The following is a 22,167-nucleotide window of genomic DNA, read 5'->3' as shown; positions in this document are numbered from 1 at the left end:
TCTTCCCCTGTGCTGCATCCAAAGCACCTTGTCCAGCCAGATCAGGACACGCTGCAGCAGCCTGGGGCATCCCTTGCTTGCCCGGTGGCCCCCACGACACCGCACTCCTACCCAGTGCCTATTCCCAGCATAACAATCTTCAGCCCAGAGGAGACCCCCGGACAGGACAGCCCATCGTGGCAGCAGCACAGCAGTGACCCTGACCTGTGTCCAGCTCAGGACGCCCAGGACACTGCAGTGGTGCCGACTGGCAACACCCTCCGCAAGGTCCTGGACAAGATCCTTCAGTGGGCAAGGGTGTCCTCATCCTCAGAGAGCGGAAGGGCGTCCTCATCCTCAGAGAGCTCTTCTGACGGCTACCTCTGACATACCATGGAGTGGCAGGGCCAGGCTTCCTGCAGCTCCAGCTCTTCCAAACACTGGTCATTTTGTAAAGAAATATGCCCCTCTGACGAGGAGCGAGCAATGCAAGCAGTGGAGGAAGAGGCAGCCTCCCAAGCACCAGAGGACTGGTACAGCTCTGGAGAGAGCCATTGAAGCACCAGAGGGCTGGCATGGCTCCGAGGAGGAGCCAGACATCCAGGCACAGGAGGAGGAGCCAGACAGCCAACCATCAGCCCTGTGGAACATGGTGTGCTAGACGCTCCTACGCCAGGATGGAGCCCTGTCACCATGGGACGAGGAGTGCCTGTGGCCTCTTGGTTTAGCCATGGCCCTCTCAGCCCTTCCCAGCCTGGACAATGGGGCAGCAGGACCAGAAGCCGGAGGCAGTGCCCCGGCAGCCCCAAGAGCAGCCTGGGCTGGGAGGCATCTGCCCCGGGCACCTCCAGGAGCACGGACTCGCAAGGGAGTTGGACTGCTGTTGGCCTCCCACAGGGAACGCCACCCCAGACACCTCACCACCTCCCAGCTTAACAATCTCCAGCTCAGAGGAGACCCCCGGCCGGTACAGCCCGTCCTGGCAGCAGCACAGCAGTGACCCTGTCACCAGGTGCTCGTCCCACCTGCGCCCAGCCCAGGACGCCCAGGACACTGCAGCGGTGCCGACTGGCAACACCCTCCGCACGGTCCTGGACAAGATCTTCCAGCGGCGAAAGGCGTCCTCATCCTCAGAGAGCTCTTCCGACGGCTACTTCTGACATGCCGTGGAGTGGCAGGGCCAGGTCTCCTGCAGCTCCAGCTCTTCCAAACATCGGTCATTTTGTAAAAAAACATTTTGTTTTGTTCCCACAGCTGTGTGAGATGGTGTTGGGGACAGGAAAGGGCAGGTGGGCTCAGGGGCACTGGGGAAGATGTGCTGTCCCGGCAGGAGGACGAGGCCGTGAGGATAAGCCTGGGCAAGATGGCTGCTCCTTCTGGAGTTCCTCCTCAGCCCTGCCCAAAGGCTGCAGCCAGGCAGCTTTTACACCCAGCAGGGCAGGTCCTTTGGCTCAACTCGACCTGTGGTCCAAGCCTTCTCTCAGAGTGGCTCCCTGCAGCCCCAGCACGGCAGTGTCCTTCAGGTGCCAGCCCAGGGGGACGGGTAAGTCACAGCCCCATGCCAGGGCTAGCAGAGCTTCCCAGGCACCTTTAGGGACCGGAGGGGTTTCTGTGTGCCTGTAGCCGCCTCTCAGAGGTTTGCTCGAGACACAGGCTTGCTGACTGGGTGAGAGTGACATCCAGATCACCGATCTAGGCAAACCCCTGCACTTAACAACCTCCCTCTGTCATTGCTGCACAAAGAAATTCTCACCCAAATGAGCTCCGGCCTTTCCTCCCAAGGGCGCTCTGAGCTATCAAGAGTTGGGCACCCCGAAAGGGTGTATCCCAAATACCAGCAAGGATGCCCTACTGTGCTGGTTTCATTGGGATTTGGTTTCAGTTTTTGGCCAGCCATGGTGATCAAGGCCCTTAGCTGTTAATCCAGGGCAGCTGACCCTGGCTGCTCACAGGTGTATTCTAGATCATCAACATCAAGTTCACTACAAACGGGAGGGATTTGGAGAGAGGTGGGGCTCTTTTTGCTCTCCTCTGTTCTAGCCTCCCTATTCCTCATTCCCAATGATTGCTCTGCTTGGAGCAACTTGCCAGTGCTCTGTAGACAACTATGATTTTGTGTGTTTTGTGCTGTTATTGATATTGGTTTCTTTATTTTATTAAATCTGTTTAACTTCAAACCCATGAGTCTCCCTCCTTTTCCCAATTCCCTTCCTCAGCCAGGGAAGGGACATTGGGTGGGAGAAAAACTGTTTATTGCTTAGGCACAGGCTAAACAAAGCACCTACCCATGCTGAGGTGCCAAGCTGAGGAGGGCACAGAGACCGCAGGCAGGAGGGCACAGATGGGGCAGTGGCCTGTGTCACTACAGGGACCCCTGCAGCAGCCAGCACCACCTTGCCCCAGGGACACCCCTGCCCTGGCTCTCCCCTCCAGCCTGCAGGCACATCCCGCTCTGAGTTTGCCGGCGCTTCTCAGACATGGAGAGACTCATGCAGCGGGGTTAGAAACAGGATTTAATCTGTCCGGCCCCGCTCCTTCCCTCTCATCTTCCTGCCCTCGTCCCTCCCAGAGCCACTTCCCTGGCTCCTCATCCTTGCAGGTGCGGTGGGTGCCCATGGGCCCTTCACCCTCTTGTTCATCCACTTCCCCAGTGCGATGGTGGGGTCCCCTCGGGGCTGCCCAGGTATGTCCCCAGGCCAGGCCAGGCCAGGGCCTCTCAGAGCAGCCAACCCTGGTGCGGGGCAGCACGGGTGGAAGGTCCCTGGGTGGTCCCAGTGTCCCCGGCCCCCCATGGCTCACCTGGTTTGCAGGTGGTCCTGTGGGCCCAGCATGCGAGCTCTGGTGCTGCAGACCTGGCTGTGCCCCCCACCGCTGCTCCCTGCCCTGGCCCTGCAGCTTCCCCAGGAGTACAGCATCCCTGACACCACCATGGCAACTAGACCAGGGCACTAAGTGCCATGTCCAGTCTTTTCTTAAACCCCTCCAGAGATGGTGACTCCACCACCTCCCTGGGCAGCCCCTTCCAATGGCTAATGACCCTTGCTGAGAAGAAATGCTTCCTAATGTCCAACCTGAACCTCCCCTGGCCAAGCTTGAGGCTGTGTCCTCTTGTTCTATTGCTAGTTGCCTGGGAGAAGAGGATCTCTCACAAAGGACCTGGTTACGGTTTCTGCAGGAGCACTGTGGTCAATAAGAGGCACTAGTCCTATAAGCTGCTTTAGTACAGAAGAACGTATATCTAAGCGTGGCTACAGTACCAATTCCCAGCATTCACCCTCTAGGATATGCATCGAACACGTGTGTCTAAGGCTGAGGCTCTCATCTAAACTTCCTCTGTGCTCAGTGGAGAAAAACTTTACCAGCTGAAGTCATCTCCTCCTGTGGTAAGGACCTAAAGCTGTGACATCCAGTTGGCCTTCTGGAGGCACACACCTCTCCCTTTTAACTGTAAAGGGAGCCCAGAGAAGGAGTTTTGATTCCAGCATCTAACTTTTAGATGGCTAATGTTAGAGAAGATCAGTCAAACTGAAGTGCCTATCCTATTTTTAGGGCTCCAGAGGACACCAGAGACTGAGAAAGAAGTTCTTGTCTTGTTAAAGCAGTTCTTACCTGGCTGATCATTCTTCTTAGGGCACATTTAACTTCTTTGTTCCTCAGACTGTAGATGATGGGGTTTAGCAAGGGAGTGAGGATTCCGTATAGCATGGAAACTATCCTATCCTGATTAGGTGAGTAGGTGGAGGAAGGCCGTACATACGTACAAATGGTGGTCCCGTAGAAAAGGCATACTACTGTCAAGTGAGAACCACAAGTGGAGAAAGCTTTGTGCCTGCTCTCAGAAGAGTTCATGCACAGGATAGCCAAGAGGATATAGATATATGAGATCAGAGTGACCACAAAGGCACTGCTTCCAAGGACCCCAGCAACTAAGAGAATTACCAGTTCCCTACTGTAAGTAGGCGAGCAGGAGAGGGCCAGCATAGGAGGAATATCACAGTAATATTGATCAACTTCGTTAGAATCACAAAAAGAGAGTGTAAAAATCAAAGCTGTGTGCAATAGAGAATTAAAAAATCCTGCTACCCAGGTGCCAATGGCTAGGTGAGCACACAGTTCCATACTCACCATATTCATGTACTGCAGCGGATGACATATTGCAACGTAACGGTCGTACGCCATCACAGCCAAGAGAAAAATCTCTGTGCCTACAACATCAATGAGGAAGAACAGTTGGAGCGCGCAGCCAGTGAATGAAACCACCTTGTTCTCAAGCAACAAGGCATCCAGCATCTTTGGCACGGTGGCGGTGGGACATAACATATCCAGTAAGGATAAGTTGCCAAGGAAGAAGTACATGGGGTTGTGCAGACTAGTGTCTGTGATAATGGCAACAAGGATTGTGATGTTGCCTGCCATGGTGGCCAAATAAACGATCAAAAACAGCACAAAGAGAAGAAAACGGACTTCTGGAGCATCAGAAAGGCCTACAAGAACAAATTCAGATACTGTTGATAGGTTGACCTTCTGCATCTTATCTTGCATTGTGGAAATGATTGCAGAGGTTTACCTGGAAGAAAGAAGAAGTTGTAACTTAGTCAAAATGGCATCTCCCTTCTAAAGAGGGTGGTTTTTCTTGGTCTGTTTTGCAGTTCAAAAACGTTTGCAAGTTTCCTTTGCCACACTCAAAATCTAAATTTTACTCACATATACCTAATGTAAAAGGCAAAATATAAGTATTAAACTGAACAGTGATTAATCAAAAAAGTTTAATTCCTGGAAGCCATCTTCTCAGTCTGAATAGCTGAAAGTTGAAGACAAAGTTACCTCCTTTGTGGTGGCTAGCTTGGTTGGACACAGTTACCTGACTGGGCTTTGAAGGTAGCTGTACTCTGAGCAAGGAATGTGGAGTACAGGTCTCTAGAAGTCGTTTCAGCACAAAGTATTTAGTGATAATATCACCAAAGGGGTCTAGATTACCAGCTGAAGCTAAAGACCTAATTTTTTTTAAGTGAGTAATGCTGTCACAGAAGAATTAAATCCCTGGTAATGAACAGACACATAGTATACCCCAGATGCATTTTTTTTTTTCAGCTTTATCCAGTGGGATAAAAAAAGAGATATAATCTAGTATCCAGTTAAAGACCTCCCTCCTTTCTATATATTTTACCTTGTAGACTTCAGTAACAGTATTAGTACTGTTAGAAGCTAGCTAGACTTCCACACACACACACTTTTCCCAATTCATAGAAGTCTAGGAAGACTTGGCATCAAAGGATCTTTCCATCTACCCTGCGCTGCCGCATTGAATGTAACTCAGTACTTACACTAACGATTTTCATAGTGGCCCTATAGAGAGATAAAGCAAAGTTCAGCACCAGCACCTCCTTGTTTGCACATTAGAGCATGGTTATGAGGTGGTGTGAATATTGTAACACGTTCTAATTTGTAAGAGGTACAGAGAACAAATTAAATAGGTGACTATGATGTCCCATCTGAGATAGGCTCTCTGTTGTCTTGTGTTCTCAAGCTGGAAGCAAGCTTCTGTGAAAGGGACCAACGTCAGAGCTTAAACTACCTCAAGAAATATTTTAGTCAGCACAAATAAAAGGTGCGTGGTGCTTTAAATCACAGCATCACTTGTTCTTAAAATGGGGAACGTATTCAGGTGAAATACAACAGAAACTTAACACAGAAATACTCACTGCAACAAAGAAATAATTACTGGTAATATATAGCCGGGAAACGTGACTATCCTTTTTCTTCTTTCTACATCTGCTTAGAATACCTCCAGATGACAGAAAAATTATTTCACTGTAGACTCAGGCACATCAATCTATTAAGGAAGTGATGGGTCCAGATTTAGCAGCATAGGAATATTCATACAGACACCTGCAAGCACTGGCAAAAATGCTAGCTTGCCTGCAAGGGTAAGTGCCTCTCTTCTTTAATGAGGTGTTATAAACATGTGAGGATGTATCTGGGGAGGAGTGTCTCTGAAGCTTTTTTGGATGCCACCTTTATTGCATATATGAGGCTTCTTCAGAATATTGTCAAAGGGGGCTAGAAATGGGATAACCTCTTTCTCCACCCCGCATCCTTTGATTCCTATGACCTTCATGGTGTAGGACCTTTTTAAAGGGCTGTGGTTTGATACTTGAGTCGAGTCCCAGGAAAAAGAAATAGATGGTGGTGTTCTGCCTACATCCTGCCAGCCCACCTCAGGTGCTGTTACTGAAGTTTTACATCTCACAGAAGTCCGGTGTTCTGATTTCTTTAAATTAAACAAGAACCTTAAAATTCCTTGATGACAAATTGTTTTCAAACCAATTTGTCTTGCTCTGGAGCCTGAATCCTGTTGCTTACACATACTGAGTGAAAATAAATTTGGCAACAGCTACTCTGCAGAAGAGCATATCTTAGACGAGGGCAGTGGTAACAGCTAGCACAGCATCACATGCCAGTGTGAACGCCTTCTGTGTTGGTTTTATGGGCAATCTCTAATTCTTGTACAGGAGCAACCTTTTAATTTTGTATAGCTCCTACAGAAATGCGAGAAGATAAACCACTTGTGAAATCCATGCACTACTTGAAGCAGATATGTACCCTGGCATAAGAAGGAACATAAGTTACCAGCACTACTTCGAAGAGATAACAAAAATTCCCCTCTGGCTCCAGAAAGCATCCATGCATTGTGCATTCATTTATGGGAGCACCGCTGTCCATCTGATGTACAGGAATAGATCTGTTCCTATTCCCGTGCTACCTGTCCATAACTTCTGTGCTGTTCACATGAATGATACTGTTTGACCATCATTCTTAAAACCTCTTTGCAGTGTGTGACTCCTACAAAACTAAGTCTATATGATGTTAGAAGATAAATTGGAGTCCTCCAAAGGTTACAAAGCACAGGCCTATCCTGCCATGGTTGTGTAGATGTGTGGCTGGAATAAATCCATGTGGTCTAGATCTTTTCCTGCGTACTGCATTTAGCCCTAGGACCATCACACATCATACTTCCCGTGAAGTTTTGCAACAAAGAATGGAGCTAATTGTTTTGTAATAAACCCAGATGCCAGAAAGAGATACAATAAATGGATTGATCTCATCCATAGATGTGAGAAGAGCTAGGACTGTGCCCTTCCATCTTCCTAAACTGGCCTCATGCCACTTCCACTGGCTGGTGGACAGTTGCCCATGTTTTAGTTGAACAGCCGCAAGAGGGCAATACCCCATGCCAAATCTGTGTGGTATAAGGCTTCAAAGTGCGTTGCTGTACCGACAGTCAAGAGATGACGTGCTAATACTGGCCGTGAAAAGGGGCCTCCTACTATTTGTTTTCAGCATTTTAATCTGACACCTTATGTCTAAAGCCCGGTGCTGATAATCCAACCTTAGTACAACATAATGCCCAACATTCTGCTAAACTGTTCCTCGCCAGCCACCAACGTGATGTACATGTGGTAGCTAGCTAGCCCACCGAAACGCAAACTTCTAAAAAGCGGTGGGGTGGCAACGTGTGCAAGTATAAACACCTTCAAGGGAAGGTTCGCATCATAAATCTTAAATGCTTCTTTTGGGGTGGGATGCATTGGCCCCATCAAGGTGGCAGTCACCCAGGACTGTGGAGAACACTTGGGGCTGCTGGCTCTCAACTCTACTCCTAGTGCTCAGTTGTGTATTTGCAAGAATATTTTTAGTTGAGTTATTAGAAGTAGAAACACAGGACAGTATTTGAGAGATGCTTTTAGCCTGATCTAATCAGGCTTTCCATTTAATGAGGTTATTTGTGACATTGTTAGCCCAACGCTACAAAGGCCTCACCCCCAGGATAACGTCTGTGAACAATACATGCCCCTAGTACAGGCCACATGCAAACACAGTCTTTAGGCTCTCATGAAAATAGCCAAGATACCAAAAGCTTCCTCAGCTGTGCCTGTCGTTGTTATTTTAATCAGTTTTACTTATTATGTGCTTGCCAAGGCCTAGTGAATTTTACGTTAAAAAACGCTTCATAAGAATAGCCTTAGTAGCCTCTGATACACTAGATAGTGAAATATTCAGTCCACACACAGTATTGTGGCAGCTCTGAAACGTTGCTCAGGAAAAAAATTAGGCCTTAAGCCCAAATGCCTGCAGACATGACGTATTGCTTGTAGAAAGGGTATTCTGCCACAAGGTAAAAAAAAAAATTAAAAATCAAAATCTCCTCATCTTGTAATACCTCAAAGCAGTCTGGAGACACTTGGATGGTGTAAATCCCCCAAATGTTGCTATCCCATACCCCTAAGCTGCCGGTATAGGTAGTACAGTATAAACTCATTATGTATTTTATCCACCCAAATAACTCAGTTATCCAAAGTCACTTGCTACAACTCAATTTGCTCATTTTGCTGGGGCCTCCACGAGAAATCCCTAGCTGAGGATGCACACTTTGAAGTTACAGCTCTTACATTATATTTTATAATAAAAGTCATTTAAAAAAAACCACCACCACCACGACAAACCCAAAACAACAAAAAAATCTCAGTCTATTTTAGAATATAGACATGCACTAGCTGATGGTAAGGTGGATTAGAGCTCTCCCAGTCCTGCCAGCCCCTGACAGATTAAACCAAATGTGTTGGCCACATCCCTGAATTCAGAGAGGTGGCACAGGGGCAGCCGTTTGGTTGGAGAGGGGCTTTGTTGCCCACCCCTCCTGCCACACCAAGACCGTCCCCAGCATAACACACTCAAAGTGATTTGATTTTGACCAATTGTGGGATTAATGAGCTTTGTCAAGTCTTGAGCTCTCCAGCTAGGAACACTCACCATGAGCCCAAAGTGATTACAGACTTGGCTGCCGAAAATGCTCCTTTTTCTCTCATGACAGTTTGTGTTTCAGACACGGGGATAAGCTCATTTGAGGGAATTCTGCTGTCTTCATGCTTAACAAGGGAATAATCCCACACTGCAACTCACGTTGCAGATGGGCTCCACACCCACTGTCAGATTCCCTGACAAAGTCCTCGCTTCTAAAATGAAATTTGGGATTTTATTCAAAACTTTGACCCCCATTTGCCAGGTTCTGGCAAGAAGGAGCAGTCAGAAGAGGTCTGCAGAGCAAGGAGCCCTGGGACAGCTCTGGATTAGCCTTTTCTTTGCCAAGAACCAGTTCTGAGTTTAGTTTTTGATGTGAAGACCAGATTCATTAGTCTGCAGTGTGTCACCCCACAAAAGAGAGATATCTGAAACCAGTCCAATCCAACCAGTTTTAAAGCTGCACCCCCCATCAGATAGCTCTGCTTGACCATAGTCTTTAAATAAAATTGATTAGATCAGGATCTCTTCAGTCTTCTTGGGATTTAACGCGAGCATTGTAGAGATCCTGCCAGTTTTCAAAGAACTTTTTTTTTCCCTTTGGGACAGTCTTTCACTGTCATCTAGATTAGGGCAATAATGAGACCTGAGTGTGAGCTCAGAGTGCTGCTAATTTCCAGGAGAGAAAGAAGTTGAGATTTTAATGATGCACAGTGGAGCCAATTTCCACACACTTACAAACTCACCTGCCAAGTTGCACCGTTGCAATTTGTCAGGCACCAACTTTTTAACAGCATCTACTGAGGCCTTATTAAAAATCATCCCAAGCCGTTTCCTGGAGAGACAAATCAATTATATTAAATTGCTTGTCTAGAGACACAGCCTCCCAAAAGCCATATGGAATTTGCACGTGGCTTGTCAAAATCAGAGTGATTTGACAAATCAGTGATCTGGATAGTGTTTCCTCATAGGAAAGCAAAGGAAACAGCAGGCACTTCCCCTAGACAACACGTGGAACTTAAAGAAAGTAGGAAATTACAGTACACTACACAGCAGAAGAGCTTAAAACTAATTAAATAACCCATAAATATCTAAACCTGGATTTGTGAACAGGTTCATGAATAACAGTAAGTAACAGAAACAGCAAAGAAGGCTGGTTATATCCCTTCTGCCTCTCCGAGAAGAGGGACTCTGTCTTCCATCCCAGTCCCCTCCGATCCTGCTGCCCAATCTGTTTGTTTCCTTACATTCACCTAGAAAAACGCACGGGGACATTCAGCCCAGTTCAAAATCTGCTGATCCTGGAGCAACAGCTTGAACTTAACACAAGCTGCTAAACCCCACAGGCTTCTTGATAAACTGAACGATGACACGAGTAATAACAAATGAACATTAGCTGAATAACTGGACCAGGAGCTCTGATTAGACTTGCCTTGATTTACAACAGCTGAAGACTTTTCCACCTGTTTCCCATAACAAACCATGCTTACACTCTTTTGAGGATTTGGTGCTTCAGTGGTGCAAAAGTTATTTTTACCACAAATGTTTTTACCCAGTATCTTCAGTGGTGGTGTTAATACTCTACAACACAAGAAGTTCTGGAAAATTTACTGTAATAGAGTACTATTTAGCCCAGGGATTTTATTAGAGGTGGTGGAGATTCATCAGAATGTCATATGTCACAGAATCACAGAATCACAGAATCAATCAGGTTGGAAGAGCCCTCTGGGATCATCGAGTCCAACTGTTGCCCTGACACCACCATGGCAACTAGACCAGGGCACTAAGTGCCATGGCCAGGCTTTTCTTAAACCCCTCCAGAGATGGTGACTCCCCCACCTCCCTGGGCAGCCCCTTCCAATGCCTAATGACCCTTGCTGAGAAGAAATGCTTCCTAATGTCCAACCTGAACCTCCCCTGGCCAAGCTTGAGGCTGTGTCCTCTTGTCCTATCGCTGGTTACCTGGGAGAAGAGGCCGACTCCCACTCCACTACAACCTCCCTTCAGGTAGTTGTAGACTGCACTAAGGTCACCTCTGAGCCTCCTCTTCTCCAGGCTAAACACCCCCAGCTCCCTCAGCCGTTCCTCATAGGTCAGACCCTCCAGACCCTTCACCAGCTTGGTCGCCCTCCTCTGGACTTGCTCCAACACCTCAACACCATTAAAAAGAGGACAATTTATGACCTGTAAGATGAGTTTGTAGAGGGATATGATTATTTACCTTCTGAAAGTGTCTATTTCTTTATTGTAAAGGGAGCCTAGACAACTAGATTAGAGCAAGTCACGTAATATTTAAATATCTTAACTTCAGAGAGATTACTCCTGCTTGTTGTATAGACATGTTGCATACACTCAATAAGCCTTAAATGTCTACCGAAAATCCTACAAACAAAATCTCTGCAGTCTTTAGTTTATCTGTAAACACCAGTATCAATGTGTGCATTTGGATACACTCAGCATATGTGCTTGAGCCATCCCGTGGCACAGCACAGTAACAGCAGGTCAGGGAGGGAGAAAATTCTTGTTCTGCATTTATTTCTTTGAAAATTATGATCCCACACAAGCAAAACTGCTTAGAAAGTCTCCGTTTTTCAACTTTTATTTTTATTATTACCAGTTTTATATATATCCATAATTTGAAGAGCTTATATTTTGTAGATACTTGACTTTGTGATATTTATTGTTTACTGCTGCTAGTTGTTGATAATGTATTATCTTGTGTTATATTGAACGCTATACCAATGCATTATGTACTAATGTGGAGACAGCAAGGTCAAAGACATACTGTGTTCAAATACTGAGTGTGATTCTAACTATAAGCTTCGGCAACAGGATGTCCCAAGTTATTCTGAATATGGACAAGCACATTGATTTTTCTCATCCAAATCTGCACCAGGAGTGAGTTCATGTGATCTCATCAGTCTAAGCTTCCTTCATGGTCAAAAAAAAAAGCACTTCTCAGGCATGTTCATCTTCTTTTAGAATTGATATGTTCATACCTGAGGATCCACAGATCTTCGTTGTTAAATAAGAAGATCAGCTGAGCAGCACAAGCGAAGCTGATTACTGCTGAGATCACATACATTGCGTCACAGCCAGCTAAAGTGTGGAAAGCAAAAACTCACACCTTGTCCTTCAAACTGGGGGATCCAAGTGGCTGAATGTAAACACAACCCCATTGCGATCATCTCATGTGTCCTGAAATATTAGAATCATGGAATGGTTTGGGTTGGAAGGGACCTTAAAGATCATCTAGTTCCAACCCCCCTGCCACAGGCAGGGACACCTTCCTCTAGACCAGATTGCTCCAAGCCCCATCCAACCTGGCCTTGAACACTGCCAGGGAGGGGGCAGCCACAACTTCTCTGGGCAACCTGTTCCAGTGTCTCACCACCCTCACAGGAAAGAATTTCTTTCTAATAGCTCATCTAACTCTACCCTCTTCCAGTTTAAAACCATTCCCCCTCGTCCTGTCACTACTTGTCCTTTAAAAAGCCCCTCTCCAGCTTTCCTGTAGGCCCCCTTCAGGTACTGGAAGGTGCTAGAAGGTCTCCCCGGAGCCTTCTCTTCTCCAGGCTGAAAAGCCCCAACTCTCTCAGCCTGTCTTCATAGGAGAGGTGCTCCAGCCACCATTGATTATGTCAGGTATAGCCAGGCTACCCTTTTGGCCTAAGGTAAGAAAGCTCTTTGAAATATAATGCATACTAAGGTCAAAAAAACCCACCCAACCAAAACCAACTAATTCTTGCTTCATGTGGCAGGGAATTCAGCAGTTACACTGGTTAGTATGAAACTTGTGTTCTTCAGGTCTTAGAAATCAGTGGTGAAAGACCTGTTTCCCATGTGCAGTTTGTTCTTTACGACAGAAGACCCGTCATTCTGTCACAGCTGCTGTTCAGCTCTGCTAGAACAGCACATTTCAACACCGGCAGGGTTGCTTTCTTTCCGAATTGGGAAATAACCTCGGCGTGCGTTTCAGCAGTTCTTGTATGACCCAAGGAAGCTGCTGTGTAACTGCTTGGAAGTCTCTCTGATAAGGACTGGGTTACTTGCCAGATTTCCCTGTAGAACTTCAATCTCCCCATGTCTATACACACACATAAAAGCTCCATTTGTTAACCTGATGCAAGCCTTTTTGGAGCTGCTTTTTATTTTTACAGTGCTGGGAGTTACCAAAACTGGAATAAGATTATTCTGAGATTCCGAGACTGTAATATTCTAGTTCCATATTGTCCTGAAATGATGTTTTGCTAAATTTAAGCCCAGTTTTAAATATAAACTGCCTTTGTCTCTGTTATTTCAGATCATTCAGAAAATGCCTAGAAGACAGCACAGTCTGTCTGGGCCCCGCACTTCAAGAAAGATGTTGAGGTGTTGGAGTGAGTCCAGAGGAGAGCGACCAAGCTGGGGAAGGGTCTGGAGGGTCTGACCTACGAGGAACAGCTGAGGGAGCTGGGGGTGTTTAGCCTGGAGAAGAGGAGGCTCAGAGGTGACCTTAGTGCAGTCTACAACTACCTGAAGGGAGGTTGTAGTGGAGTGGGAGTCGGCCTCTTCTCCCAGGCAACCAGCGATAGGACAAGAGGACACAGCCTCAAGCTTGGCCAGGGGAGGTTCAGGTTGGACATTAGGAAGCATTTCTTCTCAGCAAGGGTCATTAGGCATTGGAAGGGGCTGCCCAGGGAGGTGGTGGAGTCACCATCTCTGGATGTTTTAAGAAAAGCCTGGACATGGCACTTAGTGCCATAGTCTAGTTGACATGGTGTTGCCATGGCAATGGTTGGACTCAATGATCGCAGAGGTCTCTTCCAATCTGATTGATTCTGTGATTCTGTGATTTTCTTTCACCAACAACATGGAAAGAGGAGTCATACAGGCTCCAGAACTCCTTTCCAACTAGATTTTTGTGGTGACAGTAGGTAATATCTTAAGAAGGGATCTGAAATGTTTTTGAACGGGTTGTGATCACTTGCCATGGCAGAGGAATGGCTGTGGTGATGGGAAGAGTCCATCCTTTTTTACAAGAAAAAACAAACATAGAAAAGCAAAGACAAGACAACAGGGGAAAAAAGACACTGACATAGACCACAGTTGTTCAGATCTTTCTGATTTTTATGTAAAGAATTATCCATGCCTTAAAAATTTCTCCATGTTTCTTAATAAACAGTAACAATGTTAGTGCAAGTTGTGTTGTGTAATGGTGGTTTTCTCTTTCCAAGCAATGTTCAGAGGCTTCTCTATGTTTCCCACTCGTGCAGACCCAGTGCTCAAATGGTTGTTACTTAGACCCATATTACAGCATAATCCCTTTTCCCTTAGAATTTCATCCCAAACATCGGAGCTCTGCCCAAGCAAAACTTCTAATTCACTCACTGCATCACAAAGTTCACTGCATCACGCTGTCACTCTGTACTCAAGAGACTGGTCCTCCCGACTTCTCTTTGAGGGTGCAGGGCAGGATGTTCTAATTGTCATCAGAAACTGCAATTATAATTGCAAATCTATGTGCATAGTAAAAACCTTAAAAAATGTCTCAACTGTCCTGCAGCAGTGAAAAATCCATAGGTGGACTAAGGTGACCTAAAGCCCACAAAACAAGTAAGAATACCAATGAAATCTACAGCTCTGAAGAAACCAAGGTTAGGTAAATCCCTTAACTGGAGCTAAACATCCTTTGGATTTCAGATATTGCCCTACACGTTGGATTCCAACCCTGTTCCCATGCCCCAATCTACCATTAGTCTGTAGGAAAGTAACTCCAGGCTTGCTGCAAACCCAACCTGTCTCAGAAGACTCTGCAGCGCTTCCACAGTTTCCGCATGGACGCCTTCATCTCGTTATTCCTCAGGGTATAGATGAGGGGGTTCATCACCGGGGAGAAGACAGTGTAGATCACACAGATGTGCTTGTCAGAGGGGAAGGTAGAAAAGGGCCGGAGGTAGATGAAGATGCAGGGTACAAAGAAGAAGGTGACGACCATCACGTGTGAGGCACAGGTGGAGAGTGCCTTCCAGTGCCCCTCAGTGAAGCGGACCCTGATTGTGGCCAGGATGAACGTGTAAGATGTGACCAGCACCAGGAAGCAAACCAGGGATATTAAGCCGCTGTTGGAAGCCATGAGCCACTCAGTGACGTAGATGTCCGTGCAGGCAAGCCGAATGACGGGAGGCACGTCACAGAAGTAGTTGTCAATGGTGTTAGGGCCACAGAAGGGGAGCTGGATTGTGAGCAGCGTCTGGACAATGGAGTGGAGGAAGCCCCCTGCCCAGCAGGCAGAGACCAGGACCCAGCACGCCTGCCGGCTCATGATGGCTGTGTAGTGCAGGGGCTTGCAGATGGCAGTGTAGCGGTCATAGGCCATCACAGTCAGGAGGAACATCTCTGATGCCCCAACAAAGTGCAGGAAGAACAGCTGGGCTATACAGTGTTCAAATGCAATGGCCTTCGTCTGGGAGAGCAGGTCCACCAGCATCCTGGGAGAGGTGACAGAGGTGCAGCAGATGTCTAGGAAGGACAAATTGCAGAGGAGAAAGTACATGGGTGAGGACAGCTTGGGGTCTGTCCTGACTGTCACAATGATGAGAAGGTTCCCCAGCAGAACCATGGCATAGGCCAGGAAGAAGAAGGTGAAGAAGAGGACTTGCAGCTCCTTTGTATCGGAAAGCCCCAGGAGGATGAATTCCGTCACCCGGGAGAAGTTTCCCAGTGCCATCGCTTCAGCTCAGGCTCCCATAGCACAGGTGTGGGGAGAAGTCATGGGCTGACCAGGTTGAGAAGGGGGTGTGCTACAGCTCCAAGGTTCATGGATGGTGAGAGCAGGATGCATTTACTGCTGTTCTACCTGCTACAGAAAGCACAGTGTCACATCATAAATGATGGTGAGCAGTGTTTGCACAGAGCACTGTCCACCTCTCTTCTGCCTCCCCACTCCCTTTTCAAGCTTCTGGCCCCTCCATACTGACCCTCACCCCTGAACTCACTCGAACCACTATTTTTCTGCACTTCAGTTGGTGTGACAAGGTGTGTGCTCCCATTCTGTCATCACATCCTACTCTCACAGGACAAGAGCCACGGATGCTGGAAAAATACGACACTGTCCTTTTACCTGCTGGGAGTTTAAGGTGCCATGATGGCAAGTGAATGCTTGCCATGCTCGAGCATCATGTCTATGATGTATGGCTCAACCATGAGCTGTTCCATGTTCTACTCCTAATTGCATTCCTCTAAATTGACCAAAGGGCTCTGCAGTTAGCTTGTCCACTCTGAAACTAGAAATACATGCACAGGAACCAGGTCTGGGAGGTTCTTCACTGGTGTTCCTCTCCATCAAGCTGGCAGCTGTTTAGTAGCTTGAGTTAGGCCTGCTGTTAGAACATGCTCTCCTGAAGAAATTGTGTTTTCTAGCATGGCAGAAGCTACAAAACTCTGCACAGATTCTCTGCCTCTTTGTCACTCAGAGTAGTTTTTTAAGTTCTTCGGTAGACAAATATACTCACTGTCTTGTGGAGGTTAAAATGTGACCAACAGAGAAATGCTCGTTTCATTTACAGTCACACCATGAAATTCTTCAGCTGCTCATTTCTGCCTAAGGGTTTATAAGTCAGCAAGCAGGAGATTACTACTAAGAACACAGTGTCTGTTTTTCATGTGTGCCTCTGGTGCCTTTTGCTAATACCTGACGTCCTGCTCTATTCTCTACCACTTTCCGGTACTTCCCAAAGACTGTTTTTCTTCCCCATCAAACAGGATTTCTTCATGCATAATTCACAATATATGTCTGCAAATCACAGCACTAGTTTAGAAACGATCCCACTTTTTCCTCCCTGCCTCTCCCAAGGGCTCAGTAGCAGCTCTGGCTCCCTGTATAGTCAATTAAGAGGAATAAACACCTTAAAGGTGTGACTCGGTTTACCTTGTTTAGAACATTACACTACAGAGAGATGACTTATACCACAGAAGATAGCACATCAGTCCTTGAGTATAAATGGAGAGTAGATACCTGCCCCATGCTGGATGTCTATGATGCAATCAATATTAAATGAAGCTGCCTTGAAGGATCCAAATCACAGAATCACAGAATCAATCAGGTTGGAAGAGACCTCTGGGATCATCGAGTCCAACCGTTGCCCTGACACCACCATGGCAACTAGATCATGGCACTAAGTGCCATGTCCAGGCTTTTCTTAAACCCCTCCAGAGATGGTGACTCCACCACCTCCCTGGGCAGCCCCTTCCAATGGCTAATGACCCTTGCTGAGAAGAAATGCTTCCTAATGTCCAACCTGAACCTCCCCTGGCCAAGCTTGAGGCTGTGTCCTCTTGTCCTATCACAAGTTGCCTGGGAGAAGAGGCCGACTCCCACTGTGCTACAACCTCCCTTCAGGTAGTTGTAGACTGCAATGACCAAAAATGTCACAGTAGTATTTAAATTTTTTTGTATATTTTTGAACAGATTACCAAGCATTTCTCTCTGCCTTTCACATAAACAAACACAACCACACACATGTGCTTTAATATGTCACGGCTGATACAAAGAACATAAGCAAAAGAGAGGGAAAAAAGGTTACTACTGTACCCAGTTACTAAATGTTGATATAACATGAACTTTCAAGTCTGAACTCCACTGCACTTGTTGTCTGAAAACGTTTTAAATCATTCACTCCAAATCTGTTTCAAGTTATTCATCCGACAGGTCAGGGCGTTGTTCCACTCCTCTTCCTCCTGCTTGTAATTGCCGTATCCTTACTCTTGTTTAAGTTTCTTATTGTGTAGAAATTTGTTTCAGGAGGTTCTCAAGTGATTTTTCTTATCCTGACAGGTTACAGGCAAATTTTACTGTGGTGGTCTCAATGTCCTGTTTTCTGTCTATCATTTAGACAGAAAGATCCAATGAGGCAACACCTCCATGGCTTTCTGAACTGACCTCTGTGTTTCCCGCATCTTCCTTCTCCCTAAAATCATCCCATCCCAGTACAACATATAAATACTCCTGTAACGTACTGGGAACTAAACATAGGCAAAAGATAGTTTGCTGCTAGTGGAGTTGGACCTGTGAGAACTGTGTCATTACCAAACTCCAAGCAGCTACCCAAGGGCCTTATTAAACAGTTCTGGTGGCTGGGTCCCTTGGTGTGCAACAGCACATCAATTTGCTCAGTGATCTTCTGTGCGTGGAGTCCTGAAGGCTGGTGAAGAGAGGATAAGACACCACGCACTTCTAAGCACTCTGAAGCCCTTTGTATGGAAAAAAAAATCAAGTCTCTAGTAATAAAAACATAAAAAACTTCTTAAAAAACCATAAATGTAGGGTTGTACTACAAATCCCCACATTGAGACAGTGTTGGGCACCAGGAAATGTTGCTTGAGGTCAGAGAAGCTGCAGAGCTAGGACAGGTAGCATTGGTCACTCAGGGACAGACTGAATCAATGCCTCATCAGGGTGAGATATAAAGAGAAACTAATATGAATGTTCATTCCCCAAGACAAAGGAAGGTCTGGGCAGATCAAAGATGTCAGTGGTGATACGCCACTGAAAACTATGGCTCAAGTTCAAATCAGCCTGAACTGTTTGTTCTACCTGTGATGTTAATTGGTAAGAGATCCCCCCATCTTCATCTCAGCCCACAAGCTTTTTTGTCTCATTTTCTCCCCCTGTCCTGTTGCAGACAGTGAGTGAGAGAGGGGCTGGGTGGGCATGCAGCAGCTAGCCAACAGAAACCCACCACATGGCATGAACTTTAAAGATGGGTATCTAGTCTCCGAACGCATGCAATCTAGAAAAAGAAGAAATGTGATTACTGAATTATATGGCAATTTCTGCTACATCTTCAGGAGGTGAAAGGAAAAGCCTCTTCCAGTGGGGAAGAACCTGGAAACCTAGAAAGATCTTGGTGACTACACACCTGGTTTTACCCGCTAACAGCAGGGAAGATAAACCTTCCTCTTCTGTCAGTCATTGCTACCTCTTTCTCTTCCTATTCTGTCTGGAAATAGGGAGAAATTATAAAAATTCTTTCTCCAAGTGGTGATGTTTTACTTCTAATTTTACTACCATCATAAAATAACAAGGACTTGTTGCTGTATTTTATTTCCACGTGTCATCAATTACCTTGAGGCAAATGAGTGAGTTGTCAACTGTCTTAAGGATATCCTGTTCCTCTGCTTCCCTTCCCAAAATATTACTGCCAATAAAAGTTTTTAGAAAGTTCATGCCTTGACTACAGTCTGTTGATTTGCAGTAGAAGAGCATTGCCCAGAATCATTAGATTCTAGGGGCATTTCTACATTTCCATACTGGAAGTGACAGAGGAAAAAGTCAACAATAACGTTCTTATTAAGAAGATGAGGAGTGTTTTCCATGTTCAACTAGGAACTTGGTTGCACTTCAGTGTGGAGAAATATTTAATTCTCATATTGCCACTGAGAAACCTCTCTCTTAGGTGTTACTGGTGTAATAGCTCCAGAGTACTGGGCAAAACATTAAATTTCATCCGGTGTCTAAATAAAGCTATGAAAATTATCCTGATAATTCCACTGGACTGTGGATCAGCCAGTGTCTATGCTTGGATTTATGCCCTGATAGATTATAAGGGTCACCCATGACATATACTCAAGGTCTTGGAAAGGTGTTAGACAGCAGGGCTGCTTTAAATGAAATTTATGCAAGCAAGAATAGCCATAATTTTAGGTTTAGAGATTTTTTTGGACGTGGGCATTAATTTGCATGTCTTAAATTTGTTGTCATGAGACGGCTTAGATTATGAGTGTTTGAGGAACCAGGGACAGGAGGGAGAACAAAACAGAAGTAGATAGATGGCACATTCACCAGAAAGTGCCAAATACCTAAAAATGGGAACATTCAGACTCACCATTGTAGGAAAGCTTTTGGCTATTAGCCTGGTAAGCTTTTGAATCACGGTATTGACATCAAGCTGTAATAATAGTAATTATTATTACTGGAAATTGCACTGGCAGGGGAAGGAGAGAAGATTTCCCCTCCTGTTATCAGCATCAGCAAATGACCAAACTTGCACCTAGCACCAGCTTTTTAATAGCTAACTCATGGATTCAGCATATGACAATATAATATTCATAACAAGTCGGTTACAGCAAGAAAGGGAACACCAGTGGTATGATTGATTCCAGCAGCAGGCAAAAATCAATTTTGCAGACACCTTGGGCCACCATTTCCCAGCTGAATGGGTACGTAGAAGCTGCAGGTTGTTTGACTGGAAGGTCACACTCTAGCTAATAAGATGCTCTGCCCAGAAAACATTTCTAATATTTACATATTGTTGTTTATTTATTTGCTGGTGTTTCAGCACAATCTGCCATCTCTCCCTGTCTTGCAGAGACTGAATATAACCTCCTGCTTCTCTCATGGTCCTATTTTACCATGAAATGAGTCCCATCCACCCCAAGGCTGCTGACTTTCCTCACTGGTTTGCTCAGTGGTAGACACCTCATGTTAGCACATCAAAATAAGAGAGGTAAAAGCTACCAATGCTGTGCCCTACTGAAAGGTTTGTTTACTCTTGGAAGCTGGGTACCACCATCACTCCTTTGTGCAGAAATGGAAGGAGATGCTGCTCTCCAAAGCTTTTAGGAGCTAGTAGGAAAGAAGAACCTCTCAAAATACTTGGTTATTTCTCCTAATGCCAGGAGAAGCCTAGAAAAATAGCCAGGATACAGCTATGAGGTGCCTGAAGGTAAATGCTACAATACTACCCCCAATGCTCATGTTTGGTAGCAGACAATAACCTCACATCCTTTTGACTGACAATTTCCAAAGAAGATGAGTTACATGAAACCTTGAAGTTAGCATCAGCCCTATTCTGAACAGCTGTGTGAAAAACAGAGCAATATTACTGGAAAGTCTCTCCTGAACAGTTCTCTTTCCCTCCCCACGGTTTCTTAAGCTCACATCATCTTACAAACATGCGCTGTGTTGTTTCATTTCGCACTCCTCGTCACTTTTCTGCTCCACAACTTTTTCATGGCATTTTTCACCTCTTCGTTTCGGAGGGTGTAGATCAAGGGATTGAGCATAGGCGTGACGATGGTGTAGAACACAGAGACCATCTTGTCTGCTGAGAAGGTGGTGGAAGGGCGCATATAGATGAAAATGCAGGGCCCAAAGAACAGAACTACAACAGTGATGTGGGAAGTGCAGGTATAGAGAGCTTTGAGGCGTCCTTCGGAAGAGCGTGTCCTCAAAGAAACCAAGATAACGGCATAGGACACAACAAGAACAACAAAACAGCTTAGGGAAATCACACCACTATTGGCAGCCACAATGACACCAATAATGTAGGTGTCAGTGCAGGCCAGCTTCAGTAAAGGGTGAACATCACAGAAATAGTGGTCAATCTTGTTGGGCCCACAAAACGGTAGCTGAATAGCCAGCAGGGTCTGCACTGTTGAGTGTACAAAGCCACCCACCCAAGCAGCTGCCACCAGCCAGCCACAGACACGCCTGTTCACAATATTTGTGTAATGAAGCGGCTTGCATATAGCAATGCAACGATCATAGGCCATCACTGTGAGGAGGAAGATCTCAGTGCACCCGAAGAAATGGCCTGCAAACAGCTGAGCTATGCAGCCCACAAAAGAGATGGTCTTCTTCTCAACAAGAAGGTCATAAATGAGTTTGGGAGCTGTGACAGTGGAGTAACTGATGTCTACAAAAGACAAGTGGCTCAGGAAGAAGTACATGGGAGAGTTCAGCTGTTCACTTGTCTTTATAGTAGTGATGATAAGCAGGTTTCCAAGAATGATAGTGACATAGAAGACTAAGAATAATGAGAAGCACACTTTTGCTACTGTCTTATCTTGTGTCAGTCCATGCAGGATGAACTCCGTCACATTGTTTTTGTTCTCCATAGACACCGTGCAGGCAGGACCTGAAGCACAGAAAAGAGATGCCAGCTATGGCATTAGACATCAGACGTTATCAGTACACAAACATACTGACCACTGGTATGTTAAATATTAAACATATTTCCTTTGCTGTATTTATGGGATAGTTTCTGTTTAAAATCAGTGCTTCCCTCAAGGAATAACAGGTGATCTCCAAATCAGAATGTATTGTTGACACACATAATAACAAGTTCAGATTATTTATTTAAGGAGGATGGTAGAAATAATACCCCCAAGAGTCCTAGTTCTCACCTTTGCCTCTTTTAAAAAATAAGACTAATTATCACATCCCCTCAAGACCCACTTTTACCTTATAATGTTGATTTGGAAATAAAAGTTGACCAAAAGAGACAGTGCGGCTATAATTCAAGTCTCAACACTTTGATCATGGCCTGAGGAAGGTCCTTGTGCAAGCAGTGGTTGTACTTTCCTTTTCAGTCCTCTGAAGGATTGCAACAGAACTGCTCTTTATTA

At 45.7% G+C, this 22,167-nt stretch overlaps 3 protein-coding genes across 3 annotated transcripts; all 3 read right to left on the bottom strand.

Moving 5' to 3' along the window:
- Window positions 1–3,513: 3,513 nt before the first annotated feature.
- Window positions 3,514–4,509, bottom strand: LOC137662873 (olfactory receptor 5AR1-like). The gene has a single exon (XM_068399594.1). It carries the CDS (start codon window positions 4,507–4,509, stop codon window positions 3,514–3,516), a length of 996 nt encoding a protein of 331 aa, XP_068255695.1.
- Window positions 4,510–14,560: 10,051 nt separating this feature from the next.
- Window positions 14,561–15,508, bottom strand: LOC137662430 (olfactory receptor 4E2-like). Its single transcript, XM_068398847.1, has one exon. It carries the CDS (start codon window positions 15,485–15,487, stop codon window positions 14,561–14,563), a length of 927 nt encoding a protein of 308 aa, XP_068254948.1. The 5' UTR covers window positions 15,488–15,508.
- Window positions 15,509–20,727: 5,219 nt separating this feature from the next.
- LOC137662339 (olfactory receptor 4S2-like) lies at window positions 20,728–21,657 on the bottom strand. The gene has a single exon (XM_068398674.1). The coding sequence runs from the start codon at window positions 21,655–21,657 to the stop codon at window positions 20,728–20,730; it is 930 nt and encodes a 309-aa protein (XP_068254775.1).
- Between the last annotated feature and the right edge of the window lie 510 nt (window positions 21,658–22,167).

Source organism: Nyctibius grandis, chromosome 4 (assembly GCF_013368605.1).
Source record: "Nyctibius grandis isolate bNycGra1 chromosome 4, bNycGra1.pri, whole genome shotgun sequence".
Lineage (NCBI taxonomy): Eukaryota > Metazoa > Chordata > Aves > Nyctibiiformes > Nyctibiidae > Nyctibius > Nyctibius grandis.
Note: the sequence above shows the minus strand (reverse complement) of the source record. Positions and strands in the feature narration are given on the sequence as shown.